Source organism: Notechis scutatus, chromosome 1 (genome assembly GCF_049901735.1).
Source record: "Notechis scutatus isolate UNSWTSFEM ecotype Mainland chromosome 1, rNotScu1.2, whole genome shotgun sequence".
NCBI classification, from domain to species: Eukaryota; Metazoa; Chordata; class Lepidosauria; order Squamata; family Elapidae; genus Notechis; species Notechis scutatus.
The window spans coordinates 167,022,095-167,049,129 of record NC_142009.1 but is presented as its reverse complement, the minus strand read 5'-3'; the positions used below and the strand labels follow the sequence as shown (position 1 = coordinate 167,049,129).

Genomic DNA, 27,035 nt, shown 5'->3' with positions numbered 1-27,035 from the left:
CTAGAATCACTTTAACACAGCTCATGAATAACTTGTCAACTGCAAAAGTACACTTCTCTACTTGTGAAAATTATACATCAGTATAATTCTGCATTTGTACCACAGAACAGTACCTGTAACACATATACGTTACGTATATTGTATACTTTGGAAACTGAATTTCTAAAAAGGGAACCTCAACAAGAGTACTCTAGAACAGGGGTCTCCAACCTTGGCAACTTTAAGACTTGTGGACTTCAACTCCCAGAATTCCTCAGCCAGCAAAGTCCACAAGTCTTAAAGTTGCCAAGGTTGGAGACCCCTGCTCTAGAATGTTTACACAAAACATTTCACCCTGATTCCTGTTCTCCTTTTAGCTAGCTCCAGCCCATAGCAGCAAAGATGAAACCAATTTACCCCATGTCTATATGGTCTGAACAGTTTAGAACAGGGGTGTCAAAGTCAAAAGCCCACATGCCAGATCTGGCCCATGGGATGCTTAAATCTGGCCCGTGGGGCTGGCGTGGAAATAGCAAAGGACCGGCCCACAGTGTCTCTGGCAGTAAAATGGCCACCCAGGGTGCTGCAGTAGGCCATCCAGATCAAAAATGGGGCATGGGGAGCCCTCAAGTACCCCTTGCATCCCATTCTGGCTGCAGGAGGCATCTATCCCATCTCCCCCCTCCAGCCATCTCGCAGAGAACTACAATACTGATCCGGCCCTCGAATAAATCCAGTTTGACACCCCTGGTTTAGAAGGACCCCCCTTTCACAAATGTCAAAGTACTCAAAGCAACATGTATTGACCCACCCCTTTTGTCTTAAACTTAGAACAATGGATTTTTTTCTTTGAGCCCAAACACTAAAATACTTGGAAATCATACACTGTGCACATACATACCAATCACTATAATGGGTGATGCTGTTTAATCACAAGTTTATGACTGATGCGTCCATACAATTCTGAACTCCTGAGTACATTAAGCAAACATTAGCTTAGTACATGTTGGCGAATCTTTTCGGCACTGAATGCGGAAATGGGAGTGTGCGCGCGGGACAGTGCTGGAAACCAGAACAGCTCCCTGGCGCACATGCGTGCGCTAAGACCAGCTGGCCAGCACTCGTGTGCGGTGGAAACTGGAAGCTCTTCCAGTTTCCGGAGCTCCCACGCACACAAAGACCAGCTGGCCAGTGCGCCCCAGAACCCAGAGCAATGGGAAACAGCTAGCGTGCCCAGAGAGATGGCTCTGCGTGCCACTTCCAGCATGCATGCCTTTGGTTCGCCATAACGGGCTTAGCAGTTGTACATTGGAAGTAATCTATTTTTTTCTTTGCCATTGGAAAGTTTATTTGACAGGGCTTTTTACTAATATATGTTGGGAATAACTTTGAATCTTTTTGTTTCTTTTCTAAAAGATTCAGGATACAAGTTCTTTTAAAATTTTGGTCCTTTTCTTCTTTAGGTTGGTTTGGCTATCAAACCAGGAACCACAGTAGATTTTTTAGCACCATGGGCCAATCAGATAGACATGGCTTTAGTTATGACAGTGGAACCTGGTTTTGGTGGACAAAAGTTCATGGAAGATATGATGCCAAAGGTAAGTTTGCCAATTATTTCAAAAATCGCAGCATTATGAAAAAGTAATGGGAATCTTAAAACATTTTAATTGAGAATGTTCATACCATATATTGATGTCTACTTTTTGCATATTATAAGAAAAATAATTAGTGCTCCTGTTAATTGATGTTGTTCTTTCTGCATTGCTAATTAGGTTCACTGGCTGAGAACTCAATTTCCTTCTTTGGATATTGAAGTAGATGGTGGCGTAGGGCCAGATACTATACATAAATGTGCGGAGGTAAGACTAAGAGATAGTCCATATTAAATGAAAAATTGTAATTATTGGAACTTGTTATGTCTAGGTAATCCAGTTTTTTAAATCTCAGTTTAATATTAAACTTTTTTTTCATTCTGATTAAATATAGAAGTAACTTTTTCGCAAAGCATTTGAGTATTCATTTGTAGTTTTGACAAACCTTGATGCTTCTTGCCGATTAGGAGTAATAAGGAAAGTATAATTAAAGGTGCTGATCTGGCTAACTGCTGTTCGTTTTCCATTAGAATGTATACATATTTCACAATTTTCTATAATTCATTATTGCTTGTTTATTTTAAAAATTCTTATGCAGTGTCATGGAATTTGCTTTTAGGCAGGTGCAAATATGATTGTGTCTGGGAGTGCTATAATGAAGAGTGACGACCCTAGAGCTGTGATTAACCTTCTGAGGAATGCCTGTTGTGAAGCTGCTCAAAAGCGTTCTCTTGATCGGTAAAATCAGGTTGCAGCCAGACGGGTTGCATTTTACTGTTCTCATTATGGCTCGGTTGGGATACCATTGTGGAATAAACAAGAAAGACATCAACTTTGGAGGCTCATTTTATGACCAAAAAAACCCAAGCACAATGCACAGTAAGAGTGTCTTGTGATTTTGGAGAAAATGCTCTGCTTGCTCCTTGATTTCATGCAGCACTTTGTCATGGAAAAGTTTTTTTAAAAAAAAAAAAAAAAATACAAATGTGGTAATTCCTTAAAATGCTAAATAATAACCCTTGAATTGGAAAAGTTTGAAGGGTAACTTGGCCTTGATGAACAATTATAGGTCTAATCCACTTTAAGAATAAAAATGGGAGGGTAAATATGAGAAATGGAAGGATGGAAATGGAGCAGGAAATCTGCTTCAATGTTCTGAATATGAAAATAACAGCAAAAGTTGCAAACCATTAAAAAGATAAGATCATGAATATATAATCTGTAAAACTTTTAAAAATTGTAATCAGTTATAACTGTTAACATGACAGAAGGAAAAACTATTAAATACTTTGAAAGTAATTTATATTAAATGTTTCAATTTAAATGTATTTCCTAGAATCCACACATTTCTTGGTTGTACCCTCAGCCTGAAAAAGAATGCATACTTTGAGGAAATGTTAATTATCATTCAGCTTGTATACATTATTTGAAAATTGAAAATAATTTTGTTTTTTTAATGCATATGCACACCCTTTTGGTTCCCAATTGATACAGATGTTTCAGAAATTTCATTTCAGTTATACAGTACTTTATACTATAAAAGTACTTAAGAAAATGTTATGATTTGGTGCCTGTCAAATGCCTTTTCAACAAAAAACAGTCTTCCAGTCAAAATTGGCATATCAAATTACGACATTTCTATCATTTTCTTAAGAAAAATATGATAATGAAGACAAACATTGCAGTTCTCTTTTCAGTGGAATGTTTGATGTTAATCTCTTTAATTGCTTTTATTGAGAATATATTTTGAAATTAAAAAAATAATTTGATCCATTTCCTTCTCTTTTTATACTGACAAAACAGTGGGAAACAGCGTTAAAGAATGGGACGAACAGATTTTTTTAAAAAATGTTTTTGTTGATCCTTCTATCTTGACTTGCATAAAGAGTAAGCTGACAAGTAGAAAAGCAAGAAAAAATAGTTTCTGTTGTTTAATTGAACTAAAATAAATATTTTTTACTCCAGGTTGGGCAGATGAGGTAGTTAAATGCATACTTTTTTGTTGTTTTTGAAACTGATAGCAAACATTTAGGAATTCTGGCTTTGGTCAGGGACTCTTATTTAATCTGCAAAGGCTGCAATCCAGTACAAATGTGGCTAAGAGTAAGCCCTATTGAATTCAACAGAATATTTGATAAAACATAATAAATTTGACTAGGAAATTTTGCATATGTTAAAAATAATGCAATGTAATGGTTTACATAGGTCTTTAAATTCTTTAAAATAACTAAGTAGAAGTTAGCACACATAAAACAGGCATCTATAATAGACCAAGCAATGTATATTATGAATTACATATCCTTCACTTGTCAGCAACTGTAAGAACAAAAGATTTTCACAAGGAATTTATCACTATGAAAAAATAACTTACCAGAAAAAAGAATTTAATCTTTCAAATGATCAAAACCCACCTTTTAGCCAATATTAATAAAGATGTAAATCGGAATTAGCTCTGTTTTAAGAGTGAGAATCAAATCAACAAAATAAAAATCCTTTTTTAAAGAATGCATGTTTTCATTTTTCACATTCTGGCTGGATACTCATATATTAGAAGTCATAGTAATTTATATATTAAGAAATGTGAGTAAGACGATAAACCGGGAATGAAGTTGACCAACAAAATACAGACTTTGGCTTTGGCAAGCAAATCAGAGGGGGGGGGGATGTCATTTCATATTCATCACAATTATGTAAAACATTTGATGCCAAGCCAACAGTATCTCCCAATCATGATTTGTCATAGTTAAATACAAAATACTAAAGGGATTCTATATTTATGTTCATTTTTTGATACATATTTCAATCCATTAACATCACACTGTAGTATAGAGAAATAACTTTTAATTTTAAAACCTTGCATTGAAAATTGGCGTATCAGAGGCAAGATTCAAAGTTAATTTCCTGGACAAAGTATTTAAAAAGCTAAAACCAAAATATATAGGAAACTACAATCTAACATAGGCTGTAGTGTGAAAAGGCAACTTAACAGTTTTATATTAGCCAGTGTACTTCTAATCCGCTGGGGACAATGAAACACTAAAATTTGGCCATCTACCCATTAAAGTTTACTTGACAGTTTTAAAAAGCATACTTAATAATAGTATGTTAATAAAAGCCATCAATAGTTCCTCACAGAAGAGCTATCATCTTGAATTGGTAGCAGTAAATGCACACAACAGTCCTGTGCAATATCTATTCACCTAGCATTCCCTGGTGGATACAGGTAACATTGCAATGCAGCATTTTGAAATTTGTATGAGAACTTTTTCATCTGTCTTATCATTATCTAAAAGAGCTATTTCCTTGCTCATAATGCTTATATTTAAATGTTCTCTTTTCCATGTATATTTAAAGTTTCTAAGATACAAAAATGGATGCTCATAATCCGCTGATTGTAGCACATACATAGTGTTTGTAGGGATACAAAAGAGTTAAATAAGTAAAAATACTGCTTAAATGCAATAGAAATAGTAGATTCTCTTACTTCAGAAATCTGAATTTCTCAGATACTTCTAGTACTTACCTTTAGTACTAGAAGTACCTCTAGTACTTCTAGTACTTACCTTTAAAATAATTGGGGGGGGGGGAGAGAAATCCATTGAAGTATAGAAAATTAAATCATTTAAACTGACTTTATCTCATCTGTAACTTGCCTAGCCTAATGAATGCAAGTATGTGTTTCATTTATAAATTTATAGATTATTGATTTCTTTTACCACTTGCTATATGCAAAGATATATTTTGCTTCATTGCAATAAGTAGACACTTTGCATATTTGATCAAGATGGGGCAGTTGAGGTTACAGTTTAAGAGCATCCACTTTTCACAGGTATATTAGTCCACCGGACAGAAAACATTCTTCTTGGGAATTCAGATAAATATAAATAGCTCTTGCATTCTCATCCTGCCTGTAAAAAAAGTCAAAAAAATATATTGTAAATATAAATATTATGAAGAAAATGATTGCTTGCATGAGCATGAAATTATATTACCTTACATCTTTCTTCCACTTGATTTACTTTTCTAAATAAGTAACTTTACTTTCTGTCACGTCTGTTTTTTCCCCAAGTAAATTTGGTGGTGGTCTTCCACTTCAGAGATGATGGAACTTTCCTTTTGTGGCTGATTATCATTCAGAAAACTAAATGCCGTGTATGGATTATGGTCAGAGTCTCTAAGAACAGACATATCTGAACATTCTTGATGAACTGCTGGCGGACGTTGGGGTATTAAAGCTTCTACTTCTTCATTTTTTAGTGGAAAAGTCCGCTGTTTCCAGAGAAGAGTCTGACAGAGATGAAAGATAAAAGGCACTGAAAATAAACTTTTAGCAAAGTGTGTGTCTTAACCACTATTTTTAAGATTAGTCACATCCACCCATGCCAGTACTTGCAGATAGGAAGGGGGAACTGTCTTAATTTTTCAACAGATGGAAAGAAAAGAATTAGAAATGCAAATGGCTGCAGATATAACTAACTGGATGCCCTGGAAAAGAAGCAACTACTATGGTGAGGCTGCCTGGAAGCCTTTTATAATGCCTAAATAAGTTATTATAAAATAATAACTTGATTCTTCTTCCCTATCCTGGTCTTGCTAGGAGATGGGTATATATACATTTGATAAAGTTGTGATTATTAACAATTTACTTCTCCTTTCCCATTTGCATCCAATTTGTTCCCCCTCTCTTCCCTACCTTACTTCACTTCACCCCTTTCCATTCCATTATCCCCACCTCACCTCCTTTTTCGGTGTCTGCCAGAATGGAAAGGAAGATGTGCTTGTGTATATAAAAGAAAGGAAAAATATGGCCACATATATTGGAGATCAATTTTGTAAGTGTACTTTTTCTGCAGGCCATTAATTTAATTAGAAACAAATTGTGATTCTCTTATTAGTTCTAGGGCGTGCAGCTTCAAGCCAATGTCCATATTCAAGTTTTTCATACCGTTTGCCCCAAAATAAGATATTTTTTGCCACAAAAAAGGCACCAGGTCTTATTTTCGGGGGATGTCATCCACTGACTAATCTCACTTGCGCATGTCGCCCCCGGCCTCCTTTTCGCTAAGAGGCCTTCATGAACTACCACTTCTGTGGCCGGCAAGGCTTTCCTGAAGGCTTCTGCAGCTGATAACAGAGCTCCGGATCGATCCAGATTCTTCTTCAATGCAGAAGAAATGGGCTGGCAAGGCAGGTGTTAGGGTGTGTGAGGCCTGGCTACAACTGTCCAAAGGTAAGTAGTAGGGCAGCTCCACCCTCCCTTCCCCCCAGCTTAATTTTTACCAGTCTACTCTGGAGTGGATGGGATCTTAATTAAGGCTTATTTTGGGGATAGGACTTATATTGGGTGCACGTGTAAAACTCAAGTGAGGACTTACTTTCAGGGTAGGTTGTATTTACAGGAAAATGGTATATATATACAGGAAAATGGTATATACAGGAAAATGGTATATATGAAGGAAGAAAGGAATCTCCAAAAGTGATTTTAACTGGAATTGGTAACTAGATGACAAGGAAGAAAGCTGGGCACTGTGGAGTTTTTTTTAACATAGTCTTTTTAAATGAAAGAAGTTCAAGATTATTTTTGGAGTAGATATGCTATATATCTTGTACAAAATATTTGCAGTGATTCTTAATTCTGATACTGGAAGCTCTAAAATCACATCATTTGCATCAACTTAAAATTTACACAGTGACAAAAGTTTCATTTAGAAGGTTAAATTAAACAGCTTGGGGAAGCTTCATACAATATAATCTAACATACTACCCCCAAATAAATAAATAAATTATTGCAATGAAATAAATATGTATTGAGTTGCGTTTCTCCAATGCATTAAATAAATTAAATTAAATAAAGTGTTCTAGTATATTAAAATGCTTTAATGAACAATAACACAAACACTTTATAACACGAATGATCTAAGCAGGATTTTTTTTGAAGGAAATTCCTAAATAGTTCAGTTTGGTCCTTTTAACTGTTCTTCAATAAACTCAACAATAATTACATATTTAAATTGCATATTCATTAATGTGTCCATTACCATTGATATTTTTTTTCCTGAAGACTGTGATGTTCCCAAATATTGAGAATTACAGGCTTCTGAAGTTATGCCTGCAGTGTTTTCCGAAATATAGGTTGTTAAATTAGAATTTGCTTGTTTTTCTTTCAGTGATGCATCTTGTTCCTCTAAATTTCTGCTATATGACCTATAATGAAATAAAATAAGCTCTAGTTTCTTTCAGTAACAATGATCTGATGAACAATAAGATGATGGAAGAAGAATCTCTAAAATCTCTAACAATAAATGTAATTCTAAAGGGAACTTTTAGGAAACAAAAACACATTTTTTTCCACTGTATATAAAGTTTTTAATATTTTTAATCAGTCTTTTTAATGTTTTATTTGTGGAACAGTCCATAATCTTTCTGTGATTCTATCTGTCCTACATCTTTTAAAAATACTTTTACTTTCATAGTAAAGGATGAATATGAAAGATTGCTGAAAATGATGAAAGAGAAGAAAGCAAAGATTGTGTTTTTTGATTTCTTGGAATCACAGTATGAGAAAGGTGCCAAATGATCCAGTGTAATAGAGTTAATACCCATGGGATCAAGTCTGTGGAACATATTTTTCATATCTCTTCCATTTGATTTGATTTGATTCTATTAACTATATTATTGCTAAAAGGAGATGGAGGAGCTGTTATAATATAAAAGACTAGATATGACTGGAATTCATCATAAACTGTTCCTATGTAAGCTTCAAAGCCAGTCAATTTATATGATATAATATTGAATATATATCCACCATTTTAAAGAAGAACATCAGGAATAGCTTTGAAGTCCTGAACCACATTAATAGAGAATTATGGAATGAAATTAAAGAAATGGTTAAGGATGAATGTGAAAGGAAACTGCTGAAAATGAAGGAAGAAAAAAAGCAAACTGGATGTTAGAATAAACTGGAACAGAAGAGAAGCAAAAGCCAAGAAAGGGTGGGGGGATCTCCAAAAAGAATTTAACAAAAGAGCTTTTAGAAAAGACAAAAAGCTATATTACAACATCTGTAAAGATACTGAAGATGGAAACAAATGTGGGGGGAAAGGAAAACTTTTGAAATACAGCATAAACTAGACAGAGATGTCAGCATCTAAGATATCTTAGAATGTATTCCTTACTTATAAGAACCTCTAGTACTAAAATATGAAGTCAGATCAGCACTCCAGTCATTACCAAGTCTAGAAGTTATATGAACTAATGGAATACTCATGATGAACATGGCAACCAAAAGAACATAAACTAGTCAATTCTAACCAAGCTATGCCAGCAAATCTGAAGAAAGACATAGGGGCTAACCAAGTGGAAGATGTCAATCTAGATTCCAATACTAAAAGAAAGATTTAACAGAGTGTGCAAATTATCGTACAATATCTGGTGGCCTTTTAGGGTGTACAGGTACTCTTGGTGGCAAAGGTAACAGTCTGGTGGTCACTTCCGGCGGCCTTTTAGGGTTGACAGGTACTCTTGGTACCAATCGTGAAAGTCTGGAGGCTGCTTCTGGCGCCCTTTCTGGGTTGGAATGGTACTCTTGCTTCCACGGCGTCAACGAGCATTGGGAAGGTGTTGGAAAGGGTGTTGCGTAGGCATATGCCCATGTAGAGCGTCTTAGTGGACGTCTGGTGGTTGCTGACGGCCGTTTAGGGTATCCTAGTGAAAGTGTCCTGATTGCCGGCGGCCTTTTAATCTGGAACCGCATTCTTGTTTTCAATGGTGCTAAAGGGCGTCGGAAGGCAGTTGGAATGGATGGTGCTAAGGCATTTGCCTGGATTGGGGTCTGCATCCGATCGACACTGACAATTCCTACGATCCCCATCCTAGTGGAGATTTGATGGCCACTGGGCCATTTACAGGGCCAACTGACTCGGAGAAGAGAAAGGCACGTGGGGCATTATTTCCCAGCAAGAGTAGGATCTCAGCCTCCGGATCTAGAGCGGGGAAGTGATGAGCCAGGTGCTGTAGGTGAGGCATGCTACTTATGACCTTAGGTGTTGCGATCTGACTGCGGTCGTTCGGCACCCCATCTCATTCAAACACAGGCGGCAGTGGGAACCAGGAACTTCCATCCAATGACTCTATGCAGAGTCCAGTAGCTCTCCTCCCCGCCATGCTTCTTGGTCCATGGCACGTTGATACAGTGAAGTTCATTCTGTTGCACCTCAAAGATGTCGAAGAATATGCGTCTTGCCAGGGTGCAGGTGCTTTGAGTATCTATCTGCACGTACATTTTCACGGCATCTTCAGGGTGTCATTCAGGATACACTTTGGCTAAACAGATGGGAAGACACGAAAGAGGGCATGGTGAGTTGGCGCACAGTGCTGTGCAGTTGACATTCATCCTTGGTTTTGATTGCGGTTTGTCTGACTGCCGAGGAGCCCTGCATGCTTCTGTGTTACGTTGAGGCTCCTTGTCCGAAGTTAACGACAGCACTGAAATAATTTTATGGCCAGTCCTGTCATTTACAACCATTACAGTTTTCTCAGTTACAATTGCCATTTAGGTGGTTTGCAACCTGCACACATTTCCAACTGTTGCAGTATCCACAATCATGTGATTCCCACTTGCATGTTTCACAGCCAGCTTCTGCTAAGCAGAGTCAGTGGAGAAGCCACAAATAAAATTGCAAGCCACACTCTGTGCCATTTCACTTAAACTCTAGTGACTTCCTTCATGACTAACTGGGAAGTGCTATAAGTGCATTCTGGTCAAGTGATATTTCACTTAATGACCACTTCAGTTAGTGATGGTGTTCCTGGTCCCAGCTGTGGTAGCTAAGCAAGGACTACTTGCATACAAGAAATAAGCAGAATGGCAGACAATTACTTGATATGAACATCATTCTTGGAGGAGGGCCATTTCTGGCTTAAACATTTTTTATACTTATAAATATATATTTAGGGTTGGTCACCCTGCAGCGAAAACATAATAAAGATATCTGTCCTGAGCATGAACAAAAGCATCACTTAGGAATCCACTGCTTTCAAGAATAGACTGGACAACCATTTGGCCAGGATGTATAAGTTGTCTTGTCTTGAGCAGGGGCTTGGACTAGAAGACCTCCAAGGTCCCTGCCAGTTCTATGATTCTGTTTCTGCTGTAGTCATTGTGGTATTAGGCGTTTCCAACTGAGAATTATTTATGAAAGTCATTGTAGACATTTTGAAAAAAGAAATGTCTTTCTTTCTAAAAGAGGCAATTGCGAAGAGTGAGGAAAATACAGAAGATGGAATAGTTCGTATGTGAACAAGGAGATGCAATTTTAGACATGATTTTTTTTTCTAGCTAGCCATGAAAGGCATGCAACCTTGGCCTGGTAGGCGTTCAAAAGAGTTCTTCCAATAAGCAGACTATAAGTCAGCCTCTGAAGCTTTACCCAAAGGCCAGGTAACCTGAACAAATGAAAAATATCATGGACATAATCCCAAAGACGGAAAAATTAGTTAGTAGCCAATTGTCTGAAATCCATAATGGGAGAGTGTAAGTGCCTTGCAACCAATGAATGTGAATCAGTTACCTGTTAATGTCCCCTCAGTACCCTACAGAACTGTTTTATCAACTGACCAACGAGAAATGTCTATGGAGATTCTCAGTCATCCAGGTCATGGTTGTGATTACATCTTTCTTTGAGCCTTCCTGACCGTTTCCCTGTCTGACATTGGTAAAACTACAATTTAATTACAGTCTTCTATTTTTATCAAACATTACTGACTAGATGTCAAGAGATGGACAGATAAATTATCATTTGTTATTATGGTACACTTATCTCCTCTACCACTTAAATAACATTGTCATTCATTCATTCGTTCATACATACAAGTATTACATAGAGAATTTGTAGAAGACTGCATTCACACAACCCAGTCATAATTTTTGGCAAAATTGGGTCTTTAACCTTGCAGAGATGTCTGGTATTGCTTTCATCCCTTGATCGCTCCCAAACTGTTTTCCTTTTATAAAAGGCAAGATCTGGAGAAATCACATCCAAAAGCATGCATGCTGGAGGGGGTAATTTGTTTTGTTTTTTAAATTCTTCACAGTTTTTGAAGATTCTGACATGGAGCTCTGCCCAAGAACATTAATCTTTTGAGGTAGCACAGATGACCAATCCAGTAATGATTTGAACAAATAATCAGCCTATTAATCACATTGTTAAAGCTTTATTCACATATTGGTGAGCCTGTAATGTTCCAGAACTTACATTCAAATAGGAGGCTTGCCCTTTCCCTTTAGTATGGCTCAGCTTCAGCTAATCCTACAGTTCTTACAGTAAGACTTAGGTAATTATGCTGACACAAGCATTATATTTGCAATACTAAATTGTCATTTGAATAGTAGTAAAGCAAGATTCAAATAGCCCCAATAACATAACTAGTTTTATAAGAGAAACCTGGCTGAAGAAATTGAAACTACTAGCAATAAACAAAATGTAATTCCAATATCTTTTAATTTCAACCTGCCTATTCCTTCTAGGACATCGACACTTTTCCCACAGTGACCACCGTGCTCTTTCTTTGTCTTCATATTTTGAATGACGTGCAGCATAGACATCATCAGACAGATCTTCTGCCTAAGTATTAGAATACTCAGATTGTAAATCTTATTTAATGAATGAGAACAGTCTTCTCACAAACAGTTATGGATTCAGCACTCTAAAAATAAACTCTACACATGTACAGTGTAATTCATTTTTACTAAACATGTTAAAAACAGTAGAATAATCCTAAAATGACATAAATGTAGAAATTACTCTTAAGAATATTATATTTAATACAGCAGAATCCCATTTTAGGACTGAGCATTGGTGAGAATCTGGGCCAACGCAAGAATGAACAATACATACTTTGTTCTTATCTTTCTCCCCATCTACCACCACAGCCTCTTTTTTCAGACACTCCATAATGATTACATGAATGAATACATACCTAGCCTGCTCCATTCTTGTTTTTAAAGACCTAAATGGACTGGAACTTTTTTTCTTACTCTGATAAGATGGTAAAATAAAAATAATACAATTTTGCTGGTTCTCTTCCATGGAGATGAGAAATTTGCTTCTCTACGTCCTATTAGTTCACCTATTAACTTGATGGTGGCCAATGCCATGACCATAATATCCTTCTGGACTCTGGCAAAGAGTGCAAGATGAAGGTTTTATGGAGATCAGTGGTGGGATGCAAAAATTCTAACCAAGCTATGTGAACGGCTATCATTCACGGCCAACTCAACATCACTCATGGCACCATGTGATGCCCACTTAGTCACATGACCAGGGTGTCACATGGTACAGAGACAGGGCGATTTCCTATGTTACCTTCCCCCCCCACTTCCATCCTTGGGCTGACAAAATAAAAACCCATCTAAAGATCACGACTGCCTGGCAAATGGGGTTTTGGGGTGGTTTTTTTTTTTTTTGTTAGAAGCCCCTCAGAGATGCACTATACTTTTACGGAACAATTTCTGCACCACCAAATCTTACTGTACCTCATTATTGTGGCGCTGCTTGTTGCTGCAGCGGCTGTCAGACTGCCCAAATAAAAAACCACACCGGCTCAAGGCAACTGTGGGGAGCAAGAGGGGAAGCCAAGGCACTTGCCCCATAACAGCCAACTTCATGCTCTCTTGCTCCCTTTGCACGCTTTCCCACTCCGGTTCAGCACTCCTGGTGAGCGCAAAGAGTGTGAAGGGAAGCAGACACCATGCCTCTGGGGAAAAGAGGTGGTGGCGAAACCCTGGGACACCCCAGGCAGAGGGACACCCCACTCGCCCTCGCTACTTTTGCTCTTGGCTTCTTCCATGGGGACTGAGGAGTGACAATGAGCAATCGGCAAAGTCTTCCAAAGAGAGAGGCTTAGCGTGAATTAAGGGGGGGCAGCATGGGAGGGGGTGCTTTGGCGTGCAGTGGGGATCAAAGAACAACTGTTCAGTCTCTCGCCTACGAAACTGAGGATGGGAATCTTTCCAAGCAAGCCACAACAAGCAGCAGAAGAGTCTAAAACTTGGGCGCTCTTAAAGTCAATCTTTTTTTTTTTTTAAACAAGTTTTATTTTCAAGACAAACAATACATAGATACACATAAAACAAAACATAAAAGCATAAAAAATCTCTTATCTGAAAGTTGATTAGTCCCGGGTTAAAACTCTTGGTACAGACACAAATTCAAATTCATATTCATTTTACATACCATTTCATATCTTATTAACATTTTCAGTTTTCTATATGTCTTCTCCTCTCCTTTAAATTTTCTCAATTTTATTTTATTTTATTTATCTCCTCTCAATTCATATCATAATATTTATTATTCTTTGTCTGTTCTATTCCAGCCAGCCCTTTATTTTCCTTCTTTAAAAAAAAGAAAAAACTTCTCCTGTACACTATATGGAGTATGATGCCTTTATCTCTTTCCCCTACATTTATAATACTTAATATAAAACACATGACATATATTGGGATTCTGTCTGGTACATTCTAAAATTATACTATATTATCAAAAATAATACAAATCTATTCATTAGTATTAATATTCATTCATATCCTAAACATTTAAATCATTACTTTTCAATTAAATCACATACTTTTATGGGAGCCCTATTTTCCATAGTTATATATTATATCCCTCATCATATATTATAGCTCATTATTTCATTAAAAAGTACCTCCTTCTTCTACTTCAATTCTCATTTCACAAGAAATTTCGCTAGTATACCATATTCTAATCATTAATATTAACAATCATTTATATCTTAAACATTTTATCCATTTCAATTAAATATCATGCCTTTATGGGAACACTTATGCTTTTCAAAGATTATTACCCCCCCACATCACAATCTTAAATCATGTTTCGTTACAGTACTCCCTTTTCTTAACCAAAATTTCACTAATTTATGTTAAATATTTTATCACATTTTAGGTTACATATTGTTTCTAATTTTCTGTTTACTTCTAAATACAAGTATAAAAATGCAGTCTTATGTATCTTTCTAGAATCCCTTTAACCATAAAGCTTATCCATTATCTCTAAAAAAAATTTGCTTCTTAACATCTTGCTCCCCACCATTAGGACTTCTCATCCCTTCCTTTCTTTCTTGTTTCTTCTTCTCCTTATCCTCTTTAACCCCTTTGTCTCTCCACCTCCCTTTTATTCTGCTTTCCCCTTTCTGTTGTTTCTTAACATAATGTCCCCTTTTCACCTTATTCTTCTCTTTTTGGGCTATTTTTCCAGATCTTAAAGACCTTTTTCCTTTTTCTCTTGCTTTTTCTCTTCTCCAGTCAAAGTAATTTGTTCATCAAAGATGGCTTCTCCTTCTTCTTTGTCCCCATCATCCTCATTCTGCTTCACATAAATATAAACCGCCATTTCCAAGTATTGAAAAATAGTGTCAAGACCATCTTCCCCTCCTTGTTTTTCTCTTTCAAATTTTTGATATATAAGTTCCAATTCATCCATAGATGATGCCATTGTGTAGAGAAAAGGTTTTTCCAAACAACCACCCAGATGATTTAATCAGAAGTAATTTCCAAAGGTTCCAAAGTCACCAAACAATCCAAACAGACTATTTCTTTTAGATACCTTCTTCTTCTTCACTTTCTCTTTTTGGGGTTAAAGTAATCACAAATCCTTTTCAAATATATTTTTTGGAAGTTTTTAAACTCTTTGTAATTCTAGGCAATCTTCTCCTTATTTTCAAATTTTGCTCTAATTCTTTTTTTCACTCTCCCTTCCCACTCACAGCCAAAAAGGTTTTTTTTTTTTTCCGCTGTCACTTTAGGAAGGAGAGTAGAACAAAGAAAAACTTTCCCCTTTAGAATATTCGCAGCTTAAAAACTCTCACAGGGAACAATATATACTTAGCAGCCTTCAAGATTCCAGGTCATTTTCTCCGTCTTGTCCCGGTTAGAATCAACTTTCACTTTTCTTTCAGCTTCCTCCCTCCTGCACCTGCTTGTCCGGCTGCAGCTTTTTCGTGGCGGCCATTGCTGACCGCCGTTCCTCCGCTCGGGAAAAGGGGGTTTAGCCGGCTGGGGAGGGGTTTGCGACACCCCAAACCCCTTGCCGGATCCCCTGTCTTCAGCTGCCTCTGCGGGGCAGCTATATCCCCCAGATTCAAATGGATCGGGGGAACCTTGACGGTGAACGCAGCAGGGATCGCGCGGTCGCGAATCCCTGCCGCCGCCGAAAGGTTGCAAACCGGAAGTCTTAAAGTCGATCTTGAAGAGCTGGAAGACATTTCGTTAGATCGCCACCAAACTCATGGTTGGGAGAGGTGTAGCCCTTGAATACACAAGAAGTCTTGGGCAAAGTTCTTCCAAAGTTCAACCAAGCCTTCTCCTCCTTCTCGGCCTCAAACATACACACAAAGCAAACATGCACATACGTCATGGCACCAGAGGGACTTGCCTATGCACCAGCTGTTCTCCTGGCCGGGTCTGGCCACGAGCGGCACCAGCAGGCAATGGGATGCACATGTGTGACTGGCATGAAGAACAGGGCGGCAACGGGACTTCAGGCCTCTTTTTCAGCCTGTAGTTTTAGGTAGTTTTCAGCACAAGAAGCCTGCAGCCACAGCCAATTTTTAAATGCGAGAAGCCTCCAGCGACTGCCTCTTTGCCAGCCGGAACCAAGCTGGCAGCGGCGGCTGGAGACTTCTTGTGCCCAAAACTACCGGTGAAAGGCAGCCAAGCCATGTTGTGCCCCTCCCACCAAGGCGATCCTTCGGAACAGAAGGTGAGCGATAAGTAGAAATCAAGGCTGCTGTGGTGATGGAACTCTCATCTTGCTCACTATGTGCTTGGACTATTTCATCACAGTATGTGGGATCCCAGGTGCAACTCACAACAACTGCTTTGCATAGCAATAGAAATTCTGGTCCCAACTGTAGTTGTAAGTTGACAATTTACCTCTATACATTTGGGCCTTTGGGATTATGGGCAGTCATCATAGGAAATCTAGGTATGGTGATATTTGGCCTTTTTATTGTGTGATTTATATGCATAATTGTTCACTGTCTATCACAATTTGGACAGGCTACAAATATCGTTAACAAGCAAACAACGAACAGGGATTATTAAAAATCAAGGTGCAGTTGACTCTGGTCAGTAAATTTGTGGACACCTGTCCAAACCAATGCTATCAGTTGACCCAATTTTAGTAAAAACTCTCAAAATATTTTTCCAACCTGTCACCCATCTTAGAACAAGAATTATACTTTTTCTTCTGCCTTTTGTGTGTAATTGTGTGTGTGTGTGCATGTGTTTGTGTGCCTTCAAATCATGCTGACTCCCTGCATTTCTCCTGGCAGTATTTTTGGAAGTGGTTTGCCATTGCCTTTTTTCCTAGAGCTGAGGGAGAGGGTCTGACCCAAGGCCACTCAGTTAGCTCTGTGTTAAATCAATATTAGAACTCATGACCTCCCAAGTTTCTAGCCTAATGTCTTAATAACTATACCAAACTGACTCTCCTCTATAGTTTTAGATAAAAATAGTCAAAGTATTTATAATTTTATTATAAAAATTATTATTATAAAATCTATTTTATTCTTCATATACAGTTAATGGGTGTTAGTATGAGGGAAACGTTATCCCTTGAAATGTGAAGATAGTTATATCCTTTGAAAGACTTGTGGTAGCTCCAAAGACAGTTCCCAGGTCTCTGAATATGCAGTTGTGCATATATAGCTGCTTCATTTCACTTGTGGCTCAAGTACTGTATGTTAATAACTGAAGCAGCCACCCAAACCTCCCAAAGGATATATCTACTTTCATGCTTTGCTCATACTAACATGCTTTCATTTCAATGCTTTCACTATCCTGATGTATCATAATTTATCTGCAAATAGAAATATAAAATTCCTCACTGTAAAGCAACAGCAAAACATAAATAGATCTTACCTTCTCTTCATCCTCATACAGTTTTTCTAAAGGCTTTAGGCTAACTATTCTCCAGCTGTTGATAAAAAAACAGTTTGAAAATAGTTCAGATAAAACTCAAATCAAATTCATTATGGAAAATAATTTCTACTCTAAACACTGCAAATAGACAATCACATAATTGAATTCTTTCTCACAGTTAATGTTTTATCTGTTTCAAAGTCATTGGCTTTGGCATAATTTAAATTAAGGTAACTTTCTCTTTTTATCTTATCAAGTCATTTGTGCAAATATACCAATGTACTGTGTTTATTTGAACATTAGACTGTGTGTTTCTATGTAAGAGTCAACCCATGTTCAATAAGATCATGATTAAAGGAGGCTGATAATTTTTTCTGTTATCTTTTGGAAAAGATTATCATAAATTAAAAGTAACTTTGCTTTTGGGTAAACATAGTATCGATTCTGCATAGTGCTACATAGCTACAAGTTTATTAACAGCCTGTACAAATGAGCAACATATTCCCGTTTTAAACAAATATTTCTCATCTGTGTTTTCTCTTTTCTTGGTATTCTTCCATCAGAATTCTTGTATTAACCAAACAGTTACCTTTGTAATTGGTTCATTTTCTTTCCTTTTTCTAAGGTAGCTAAGGTAGCAATGTCCTGATAGACTAGATAGTTTCATTGACTTGCAATGAACGTCAATAATGACAAACAAATGTTGTGAATGTCTGAAAGCAGAGACACACTGATTGCTTCTGACAGGTGCTTAAGTGTAGTCATCACAATCCACTGGTATATGGTTGAAAAGTGGGGAAATATCTAGTTGCATGAAAAGGTTTGGGAGTTTTTGGTCAAATTGTATGTTTTAATAAACCCCTTTGTTTTTTGTTTTTTTACAAATGCTTCATCCTTTCTCTTCCAGATATATTGTGCAGTTGAAATCAATCAGTTTAATTTTGATTTCATTAGTCCAAAGTATCTTATCCAAAACATCTCAAGCTTAGAAATATATACTAAGGTTACGACTATTGCAACTAAATCCGATAAAGATTTCCTTCTGATAACTGTGGACCACTGTTGGAAAAGTAATGTTATACAGTGGACCTGTAACCAAGTATTCCTGTGTCAGTTCACCTTTTCAGGAGGAAGTTTGTGATCTGTATTTCAGGTGCTGTTTAGCAGTTCTAAATAGCACAGCTTTTTCTCAGTTTTCTGGATTCTTCCATTCCATTTAATTTCCATTTCTTAATAATGTTTCTTTCAGTTGAAATAAGTAGAAACCTTTAGATAGTTAGATATTTTTTAGCCCTCTACTGCTTTTCAAAAGTAAATTATTTCCATTTTTAAATGCTCAGAAATCTGCTTAAAAGACTCCATGATTGTTAAAAATATTTAATTATTTTCCCCAAGCCAGGGGTGTCAAACTCAAGGCCCGCGGGGTGCTTATCTGGCCTGCAGGGCTGCCCTGGAAACAGCGAAGGACTGGCCTGCAGTGCCTCTGCCAGTAAAAATGGAGCATGGAAGGGCCGCCATATGGCCCTCCCAGGCCCCATTTTCAGCCGTGACGGCCTCCTTTGCAGCCCCCTGCCAGAGAAAATGGAGGTCCGTTTTCTCTGGCAGAGGGCTGCTGGAGGCTGTTGTGACCAAAAATGAGCCCGGGGGGCTGGCACACACGGTCCACCCGAGCTTTGTTTTCGCTGGCAGAGTGCTCGGGCCACCACAGGTAGCCCCAACATGAGTGATGTCAAGCTGGCCATGCCCACCCCAGCCACAGAAGTCAAACACAACCCTGATGTGACGCTCAATGAAATCGAGTTTGACATCCCTGCCCTAGGCAAACATAGATCTGATTCATTTGCCATTAGTAACTTAATACTACTAACAACTTTACAGAAAAGGATGGTGACAGCTGAATGAATCAACTTGAAGGATATCCAAACTTTCGTATATGCCATAATTATGTAGAGGTGATTCAGCTTCTGTTCCCTTGGGGATTTATTAAATGGTTTCACAAGGAATGCAACTGGATTTTTAAGCATTCATAACATTACTTTAACATGAATATATGTAGTATGATGGTGTCAAATTCTGAATTTATACGGCAATAATGAAACATAAGCATTTTACTTTAAACATGTACAGTTTAAACATTTGAATATTTAAGAATTTTCATCTAAATTAAGTATCTTAATCTTTTGTCCCTACCGCAATATTAAATACACAGAAAACACATTAATTGCACTAAAGTCTGTTCATTCATTTGAATGTTGTATGATTTGATCAACAATAAACAGAGTTTATTATCTTTAGCAATACAAATCCTACAACTTTTCTGAATTAGCCTTGCTATTAATCCATGAGATAGGTCTCTAATATATTTGTTTTACAGAAAAGAAATTTAGATTTGTATAAACTTATGATCCAACATAAGACATCTGTAACAGGAATCAAACCAGTGGTGGTATTCAGCAGGTTCTGACCAGTTCTGGAGAATTGGTAGTGGAAATTTTGAGTAGTTTGGAGAACCGGCAAATACCACCTCTGACTAGAGATTTTGCAGTATCCTTCTGCTGCCATGCCCGCCAAGCCAAGCCCACAGAACCAGTAGTAAAAAAAATTGAATCCCACCACTGAATCAAACCCAATTGAAAGCATTAAGAACAAATCCCAAGAGCTGTGTTATAGGCACTATATCCATTTCTGTAATAAGAAGTAGCATGACTAGACCTTTCCACAATATTGTCAATTGTCTACAACATGCTTTCTATCAGAATTAAGTTTTATATAATTTGTTTATATTTAAATTCAATAAAATTTCAAATACCTTGGGGTAAGAATTTCTTTATACTGAAGTTTTTCCAGTTTTGATGGTGCAATTAATGACATAGGAACAACAATATTGTCTATGTCATAGGAACATTCACTTCTCAGTCTCCGCCTTGAATTGAGCTGTTTAAAAATTGTTTCATTAAATGACATTAAAAAGCTATATGAAAAACAAATAATTTTCAGTGCATATATTAGTAAAAATACTGAGCTTTCAAACTCAAATAAATGCAATAATTTCTACATAATATTTTCTTTTGAAGCTGGCAATGTTTTTTGTTGGTTTTATAAAGTCATATTTATTTTGAATGTATAAAATTGTGGAGAAATAATATTGAATTGTTGAAATTGTAATTATTAGGACAGTAAATCTGATATTGAACTTGTATCTAAACTAGCCTATACAATTAAAAATGAAATTACACAAAATGATAAAAACTGAAAGCATTTTTAAAATGTGATTATAGTTGCTTAGATAAGAGGGGAAAAATTAAGACTTCTAATCACTGTAGTGCCCATAGCCTGGCAAACTTCCCTTAAGTGACCATCACACTGAACTGCCCCAAGGAGTGCAGTTCTTTCAGGGCAAAGTACAGGCTTCTAGTCACAGCATCTTTATTTTTCTTCATTTTACTATCTAACAGGTGACTAAGGTTTTTCTCAGTAGGCCAAAGCACTACAAAAAGAGAAGAATTTTTTAAAATTCCATTTCTTGGTAAAGATTGTTGAAAGACTTGGTGGGACAACTATGAAGATACTGGATTAGGAAAACAAAAACCCAGTTTCAGAAGATCACGCAGGGAAGACTTGGATATAGACTTGGATATAGACAAGAAATGAGAGAAAGAAAAATGGAGAAAAGCAGGCAGGCAGAGAATCACCATCCCCTTTTAACAACCCCATAATCCCTCGTGGGGTAGAGTCTGGGCAACTGAATTGAGCTGAGTGTTTACTGGCTGGATACCCTTTCCCATTGCCAATGTGGAGGTTTTTTATCAGCAGATATATTCCCAGTGTGCCCATAGAGAGAAATATCTGCCTCTACCTGGGATTGAACTCACAGCCTCCTGATTGTAAAGCAAGGGCTCCACCTCTAGGCCACCACACCACTCAGGCAGGCAGAGAATGTTAGGTTGATTTTAAAGAAAAAAGAGGCAGAAACAATTTGTGCATTATTTCAAAGACCTGTACTAATGTTTTCAACCTTTTGTGACATTAGGAAGATGCCACAGAAAAATGTTCAGGGCACTTTTTAAAGGATTATAGACTGTTCAAGGCCAAGATTCAGCTTCTGAATCAGACCCAGATTCTGTATATTCTGTTACAAAGGCCTTAGGAACAAAAATAAATTTTAATTTGCCTTGCTATTAAATGATGTGATATAATTTTAACAGTCACTTGAGCAGATACATTCAGAAATCCAACCTATATTTAATAATATTTACTTTTAAGAAATATGCTGAAGCATGAGAGATGATTTAAAATTCATTAAAAACAAATAGAAAACTTCATTCCTAACAACTAAAAATTGCTGTCAAGATTCATCATTACAGAAAAATGCCACCGCCCCATAGAAATTTAAGAGAGTTACTCAAGTATTTATTTATTTTTTTGAAAATATAGGCAATGTGACAATATTATCATACCTGTGATGAGATACTGTGAGATCTAGATAACATGTCAACATTGGATGCTGCTGTAAAATTACTATATCCTTCATGCTTAAAAGACAATGCTTCACAACTATCATTTTCTCCTGCCATGAAAAGATTAAAAATATCAATTAATGAACAAAATTCTAAGTAATAAATATACAACATAGATACTTCACAGGAAATGCAAAAGCATATCTAGAGTAGAAAGTAGGTTAGCAATGCAGCTATGACTTTTTTACCCCAAATAACAGAACAGAATAAAAGAGTTGGAAGGGACCTTGGAGGTCTTCTAGTCCAACTCCCTATACCATTCCAGACAAGGGGCTGTCGAGTCTCCTTAAAAGCCTCCAGTAATGGAGCAACAAAATTTCTTTTCTTTTTTTTTATAAAAGTTTTATTTGGGTTTTCACAAAACATAATACAAATAAAATATCTTTTTTTTTTGAGAGCAGCATGATTCCAGGTTATCATATCTCCATACAGACATAATCTCAGTTACATATTCATCTTTATATTCCATATCTTGTCACAATTTCTCAATAATTTTTCCCTTCCTTTACTTTCCTCAACCTTATTTATGATTATTTCATTCTTTTCTCATTCAAGTACATATCTTTTTCTAAATTTCTATATCTTTCTAGTCATATTTGTACTTTTGTCTGTCCTGTTTACAATTCCATACATTCTTTTTCCATCATCATCCCAAAAGGGAAAAGAAAAAAACAATTCCCTCCCCTTCCAGGCATTGAAAAACAAGGTTTCCCCTATGATTACCAAGTAGAGTGTGTCACCTTTATATCTTATATTTGTTATCCTTTCAAATCTCATTAAACATTTAATTTATGCATTATACAATCATAACATTCAATTTCTAATATCTATTTTATATCATATAACTCTTATCAACTGAATGGTACTTTCCCTTAAAAATACACACTAAATTCTAAAAAAAGAAAAATTATATAACAATAATGAATAAAATGGTTATTCTATTCCAATTCATCCTGACAACTGATATTGATTTCATTATAAATCTTTTACATTTCTTTTCAATTGTATTTTATAAATCATTAAGAACAATTAAAGTATTTTCATTCCTTCCTCTTATTCCCTCTTCTTTTACTTTTATTCCCTTTCCCTCTTTATTTAATTATTAACATTCCATTACATAACAATACCAGTTTTGTCTTTCACTTTAATCACCTGTTTCATATTTGCTAGCTCGTTACTATTTCCAGTATAACACTATCTCTTGTACCCTTGCAGAATCCTCTCTTTTAATTTATATTTTTAACCATTATCTTTATGTCTTTTAAATAGGCTATTACCTTTAATCCTTGTACGTTTCCTGTTTCTTTATTTCCTGTTTCTGTCCCTTATAGCTTCTTTTCCTTTTTATCTTTCCCCTCTTTTTCTCATCACCCTTTTTGTCCCCCTCTCTCTGATTCTCCCCTCTGTAATCCTCTCTTCTGCTTCTTCCTAATGTTATATTTACTTTTCAGACTATTCTTCTTTTTAGTTGTTTTCTCAGATCTTGAATTTTTAACTCCTTCCCCCCGCCCTTTTTCCATTTTACCCCACATTGAATTGTTTGGTCGTCAAAGATGGCTTCTTCTTGTTCTTCAAGCATTTCTTGTTGTTTTTCATAGTTCATAATCTCCATTTCTAAGAATTGAAGTGTGAAGCCAAAGGATCTTCCTCCCTGTTGCGACTCTTCTTTCATTCTTTTTAAGTTCCATTTTTAATTCCTCAAGGAATACTGCCATTTTAAGCACTTTTAAACAACCACCTGATTAATTTTAATTCAAACCACTAAAAATCCAACACCCAAAATTCCAAAAATCACCAAATAATCCAAAACTGTTTCTTCTTGCTTCTGTTTTCCACTTTCCCTTTTCGGGGGCTCTGTTATCTTGTAACAAAGTTTCAGTTACAATACATCCTTTGGAAGTCTTGTTAAGATTTCACAGTTAATTCTTTTTATTTCCAGGTGGTACACTCTGTTGTTTACAAGTTCCACCCTTTCTTTTTTCCTCCACTTTCCTCCTTTTGAAGGCGTTAGAATATCCAGAAAGTCTTTATTTTCCCCTTGACACTTTAATTTCAGCTTAAAATTGCCTGTTAGTGTCAAAGTAAATTAACACAAATGTCTTACTTAAATCTCTTCTTTTCAGCATTCAAAGACAATTGCAACTGTCCATGTGAGAAAGATTTTTTTCCCCCCTTTTCCCTCTCTTCTCCGCCGCTTTAAAAATCTTCTTTTAGGAATAACACTCTTAATAATTTTAGATCCAGGGTATCTTGCTTAGATATTATCTCTGCTTAGCCTGGTCTGTCAAGCTCTCCCCTTTGTCTTCCCTCCTGCTCAATCTTGTCCGGTTGGGTTCCTCTTTGAGGTGGCCATTTCTTTTTTTTTCTTTTTTTTGAGACAAATTTTATTAATTTTAAAGACAAACAAAACATCATTAAACATTGAACACATAAAACCTCTTTCCATTATAAATTTTTACAAGGCAGATAAAACATTATTTTATACAACATAATTCTAATCTATCCCATTTCCATATGGACACATAAGTATCTTTTAGCAAATTTCTCATTATTTCTCTTTACTCTTATTCAATTAAATTTCTTTTCTATATTTATCCATTTTATAGTCATCGTATTCATATTTCCCTCTGACTTGTTTACAATTATTCTCATCTGACATTCCTCCAAGGTTTTATTAATTCTCAAACATAAACACAGAAAACACAAAAACATAAAACTTCTTTTTAGAAAGTGGCTTGGCCCCAGATTACCTCTCTTTATACGGACTTCAATTAAATTCATGCTCATCTTATATACCATTACCTATCTTATTTACCATTCTATATCTTCTATATAACTTCTCCCCGCTTTTCACTCTTCTTAATTCTATTTTATTTATTTCATCTTAGTTTAAATCATTATACTTGTATCTTTTGTCCATTCTTTTCCAATTATCCATTTATCTCATTCTCTATAATAAAAAAAAAAGATTTCTCCTGAAATCACTAATCGAAGTATGATGCCTTTCTATCGTTCCCCTAAATTGACATTTAAAATAACACCTAGTTCCCAATCTGATTCTGCTTAGTACATTCTACCTACTAAATTTTAAGAAAACGAGAAAATAGTAAATCTATAAAATAATTAAGTACATAATTAAATATTAAATCTTGTAACATTCCAATTATCTATTTCAAAGACAAATGCTGCAATAATAAGTTTATCATAACATCAACACAATAGTCAATTAAACTCTATAATTGAACTAAATATTTTGTTAAATCTTAAAATCTATCATTATTAAGCATTTTAATATTTTAATCTTTTTTTAGATCTTATGAAATTCTAATTTTCTATTTCTAATACAAATACTACAATACTATCTTATGTACCTTGCAGAATCTTTTTTTTTTTTTAAAAATTATACATTACCCTTTATCCCTGAAAAAAATTGCTTTTTCCCATCTTGTTTCATACCTTTGTGGCTTCCCCCTTTTCCCTTCCTTTCTTATCCCACCTGGCCTTTTTACCTCCCCTCTCCTAACCTCCGCCTTTTAGCTTCCCCTCTCTGTTGTATTCCTCTTTTCTTTTGCTTTCCAACATTGTATTGATTTTGCATCTTATTTTTCTCTTTCTTGGGTGTTTTTTTAGGTCTTAAGTCCTTTATTTTCCTTCCTCTCTTTCTCCTTTCTTTCTTAATCAAACTTTTAGATTCATTAAAGATGGCTTCTTCTTCTTCTTCTTCTTCTTCTGCTTCCTCCATCAGTTGTTGTGTTTGCTGACAAATAGCAAGCGCCATTTCTAAAAAGTGAAAGGCTTCTTCCAAAGCGTCCTTGCCTTCTTTCTTTGTTTTTCCATATTCCTTTCTTAGTTCATCAACAGATGAACCATTATAAACCTTTTCTTCTTTTTTCTTTTTCCCTCTTCTTCTTCTTAAAACAACCAAGATATTTCAAAGCTTAAAACAGTTCCCCAAAGTCCCAGAGTCATCAAGCAGTCCAAACAGAGCACAAAGTTCTTCCCTTTGCACTTTCCCTTCCTGGGGTAATATCAATTGAAAAAAAAAACCAGTCTGTATTTTAAAGCCTTATTGCAATTAACTTCTAGTCTCAAAACCTTCCAGGCATCTCCTCCAACAAGATCTTAATATAATTTTTTTTTGTCCTCTCCCTTCCCACTTGTAACAAAGAGCTTTAAATTTTTACCTTCTATAAAAAGGCAGGTTTTTCAATGTCCATTTGTTAACTCCGTAGGGAAGGAGAGTAAACTTTCTCTTTCAGCACTTCCATTCGCCACTTTAAAAATCTCCTCTGGAAACAAAGTATCATTCAAAAAGTCAAAGTTTTCAGGATGTTAGATGTATCTTAAGATCCCGGTTCAGCCAAAGAACTTTCACTTCAAAACTTTCTCCTTCTTCCTCCAGCGCAATCTTGTCCAGCTGCCGGCTTCTTTGTGGCGGCCATTACTGATCGCTGCTCCACCGCCTTGAGAAAAGGGGGTTTTGCCGGCTGGGGAGGGGGTCTGCGATACCCCCAAACCCCTATCCGGATCACCCCTATCTTCGGCTGCCTCTACGGGGCAGCCTTATCCTCCAGACCCGTCGGGATCGGAGGCACCAAGACGGCTATCGCAACAGGGATCGCGCAGGATCGCGAATCCCTGCCGCCGCCGAAGCCTGGAAAACCGGAAGCCGAGGTGGCCATTTCTGACCACCACTGCAACCGCCTTCAGGAAAGGGAGTAATGACCAGCCGAGGAGGAGAGATGTGGCTCCCCTTGACTCAGCTGGCAGTTTCCCCCCTCTTCACCACCTCTACGGGGTGGCTTCAGCCCTGAATTCAAAGGATCAGGGCGCTCCAGCGGCGAGCATGGATCGAAACCACGCACGATCGTGGATTTCGGTCCGTTGCCAAAGAAGCCCAAACCGGAAGTCGCAACACAACTTCTGAAGGAAAGCCGTTCCATTGGTTTATTGTTTTCACTGTTAGGAAACTTATTCAATCCTAGGGTGCTTCTCTCCTTGATTAAT

The 27,035-nt window shown here is 36.6% G+C and overlaps 2 protein-coding genes across 16 annotated transcripts in view; one reads left to right on the top strand and one right to left on the bottom strand.

Moving 5' to 3' along the window:
• Window positions 1-27,035, top strand: part of RPE (ribulose-5-phosphate-3-epimerase) — a 53,797-nt gene that overhangs the window by 7,767 nt on the left and 18,995 nt on the right. For 4 of the 6 annotated variants that reach the window (XR_015746511.1, XR_015746510.1, XM_087949707.1 and 1 more), the window contains exons 4-5: window positions 1,443-1,577; window positions 1,752-1,838. Coding sequence is in view for 4 of the 6 variants with exons in the window: in XM_087949707.1 (XP_087805833.1) it covers window positions 1,443-1,577; window positions 1,752-1,838 (222 nt within the window). In the remaining 2 variants the exon portion in view is untranslated. Of the gene's footprint in view, window positions 1-1,442; window positions 1,578-1,751; window positions 1,839-2,190; window positions 4,077-27,035 lie in introns of those variants that run through there. The other 2 variants (XM_026673174.2, XM_026673173.2) reach the window with 1 other exon arrangement.
• The window catches only part of KANSL1L (KAT8 regulatory NSL complex subunit 1 like), a 58,576-nt gene continuing 34,083 nt past the window's right edge, over window positions 2,543-27,035 (bottom strand). For 8 of the 10 annotated variants that reach the window (XM_087949665.1, XM_087949649.1, XM_087949673.1 and 5 more), the window contains 8 exons: window positions 21,969-22,078; window positions 20,321-20,445; window positions 17,512-17,566; window positions 12,084-12,193; window positions 7,610-7,775; window positions 5,564-5,858; window positions 5,135-5,479; window positions 2,543-5,094 (listed from right to left, as the gene is read on the bottom strand). In XM_087949665.1, the coding sequence (XP_087805791.1) occupies window positions 5,619-5,858; window positions 7,610-7,775; window positions 12,084-12,193; window positions 17,512-17,566; window positions 20,321-20,445; window positions 21,969-22,078 (806 nt within the window). In that variant the 3' untranslated portion in view covers window positions 2,543-5,094; window positions 5,135-5,479; window positions 5,564-5,618. Of the gene's footprint in view, window positions 5,095-5,130; window positions 5,480-5,563; window positions 5,859-7,609; window positions 7,776-12,083; window positions 12,194-17,511; window positions 17,567-20,320; window positions 20,446-21,968; window positions 22,079-27,035 lie in introns of all 10 variants that reach the window. The other 2 variants (XM_087949629.1, XM_087949638.1) reach the window with 2 other exon arrangements.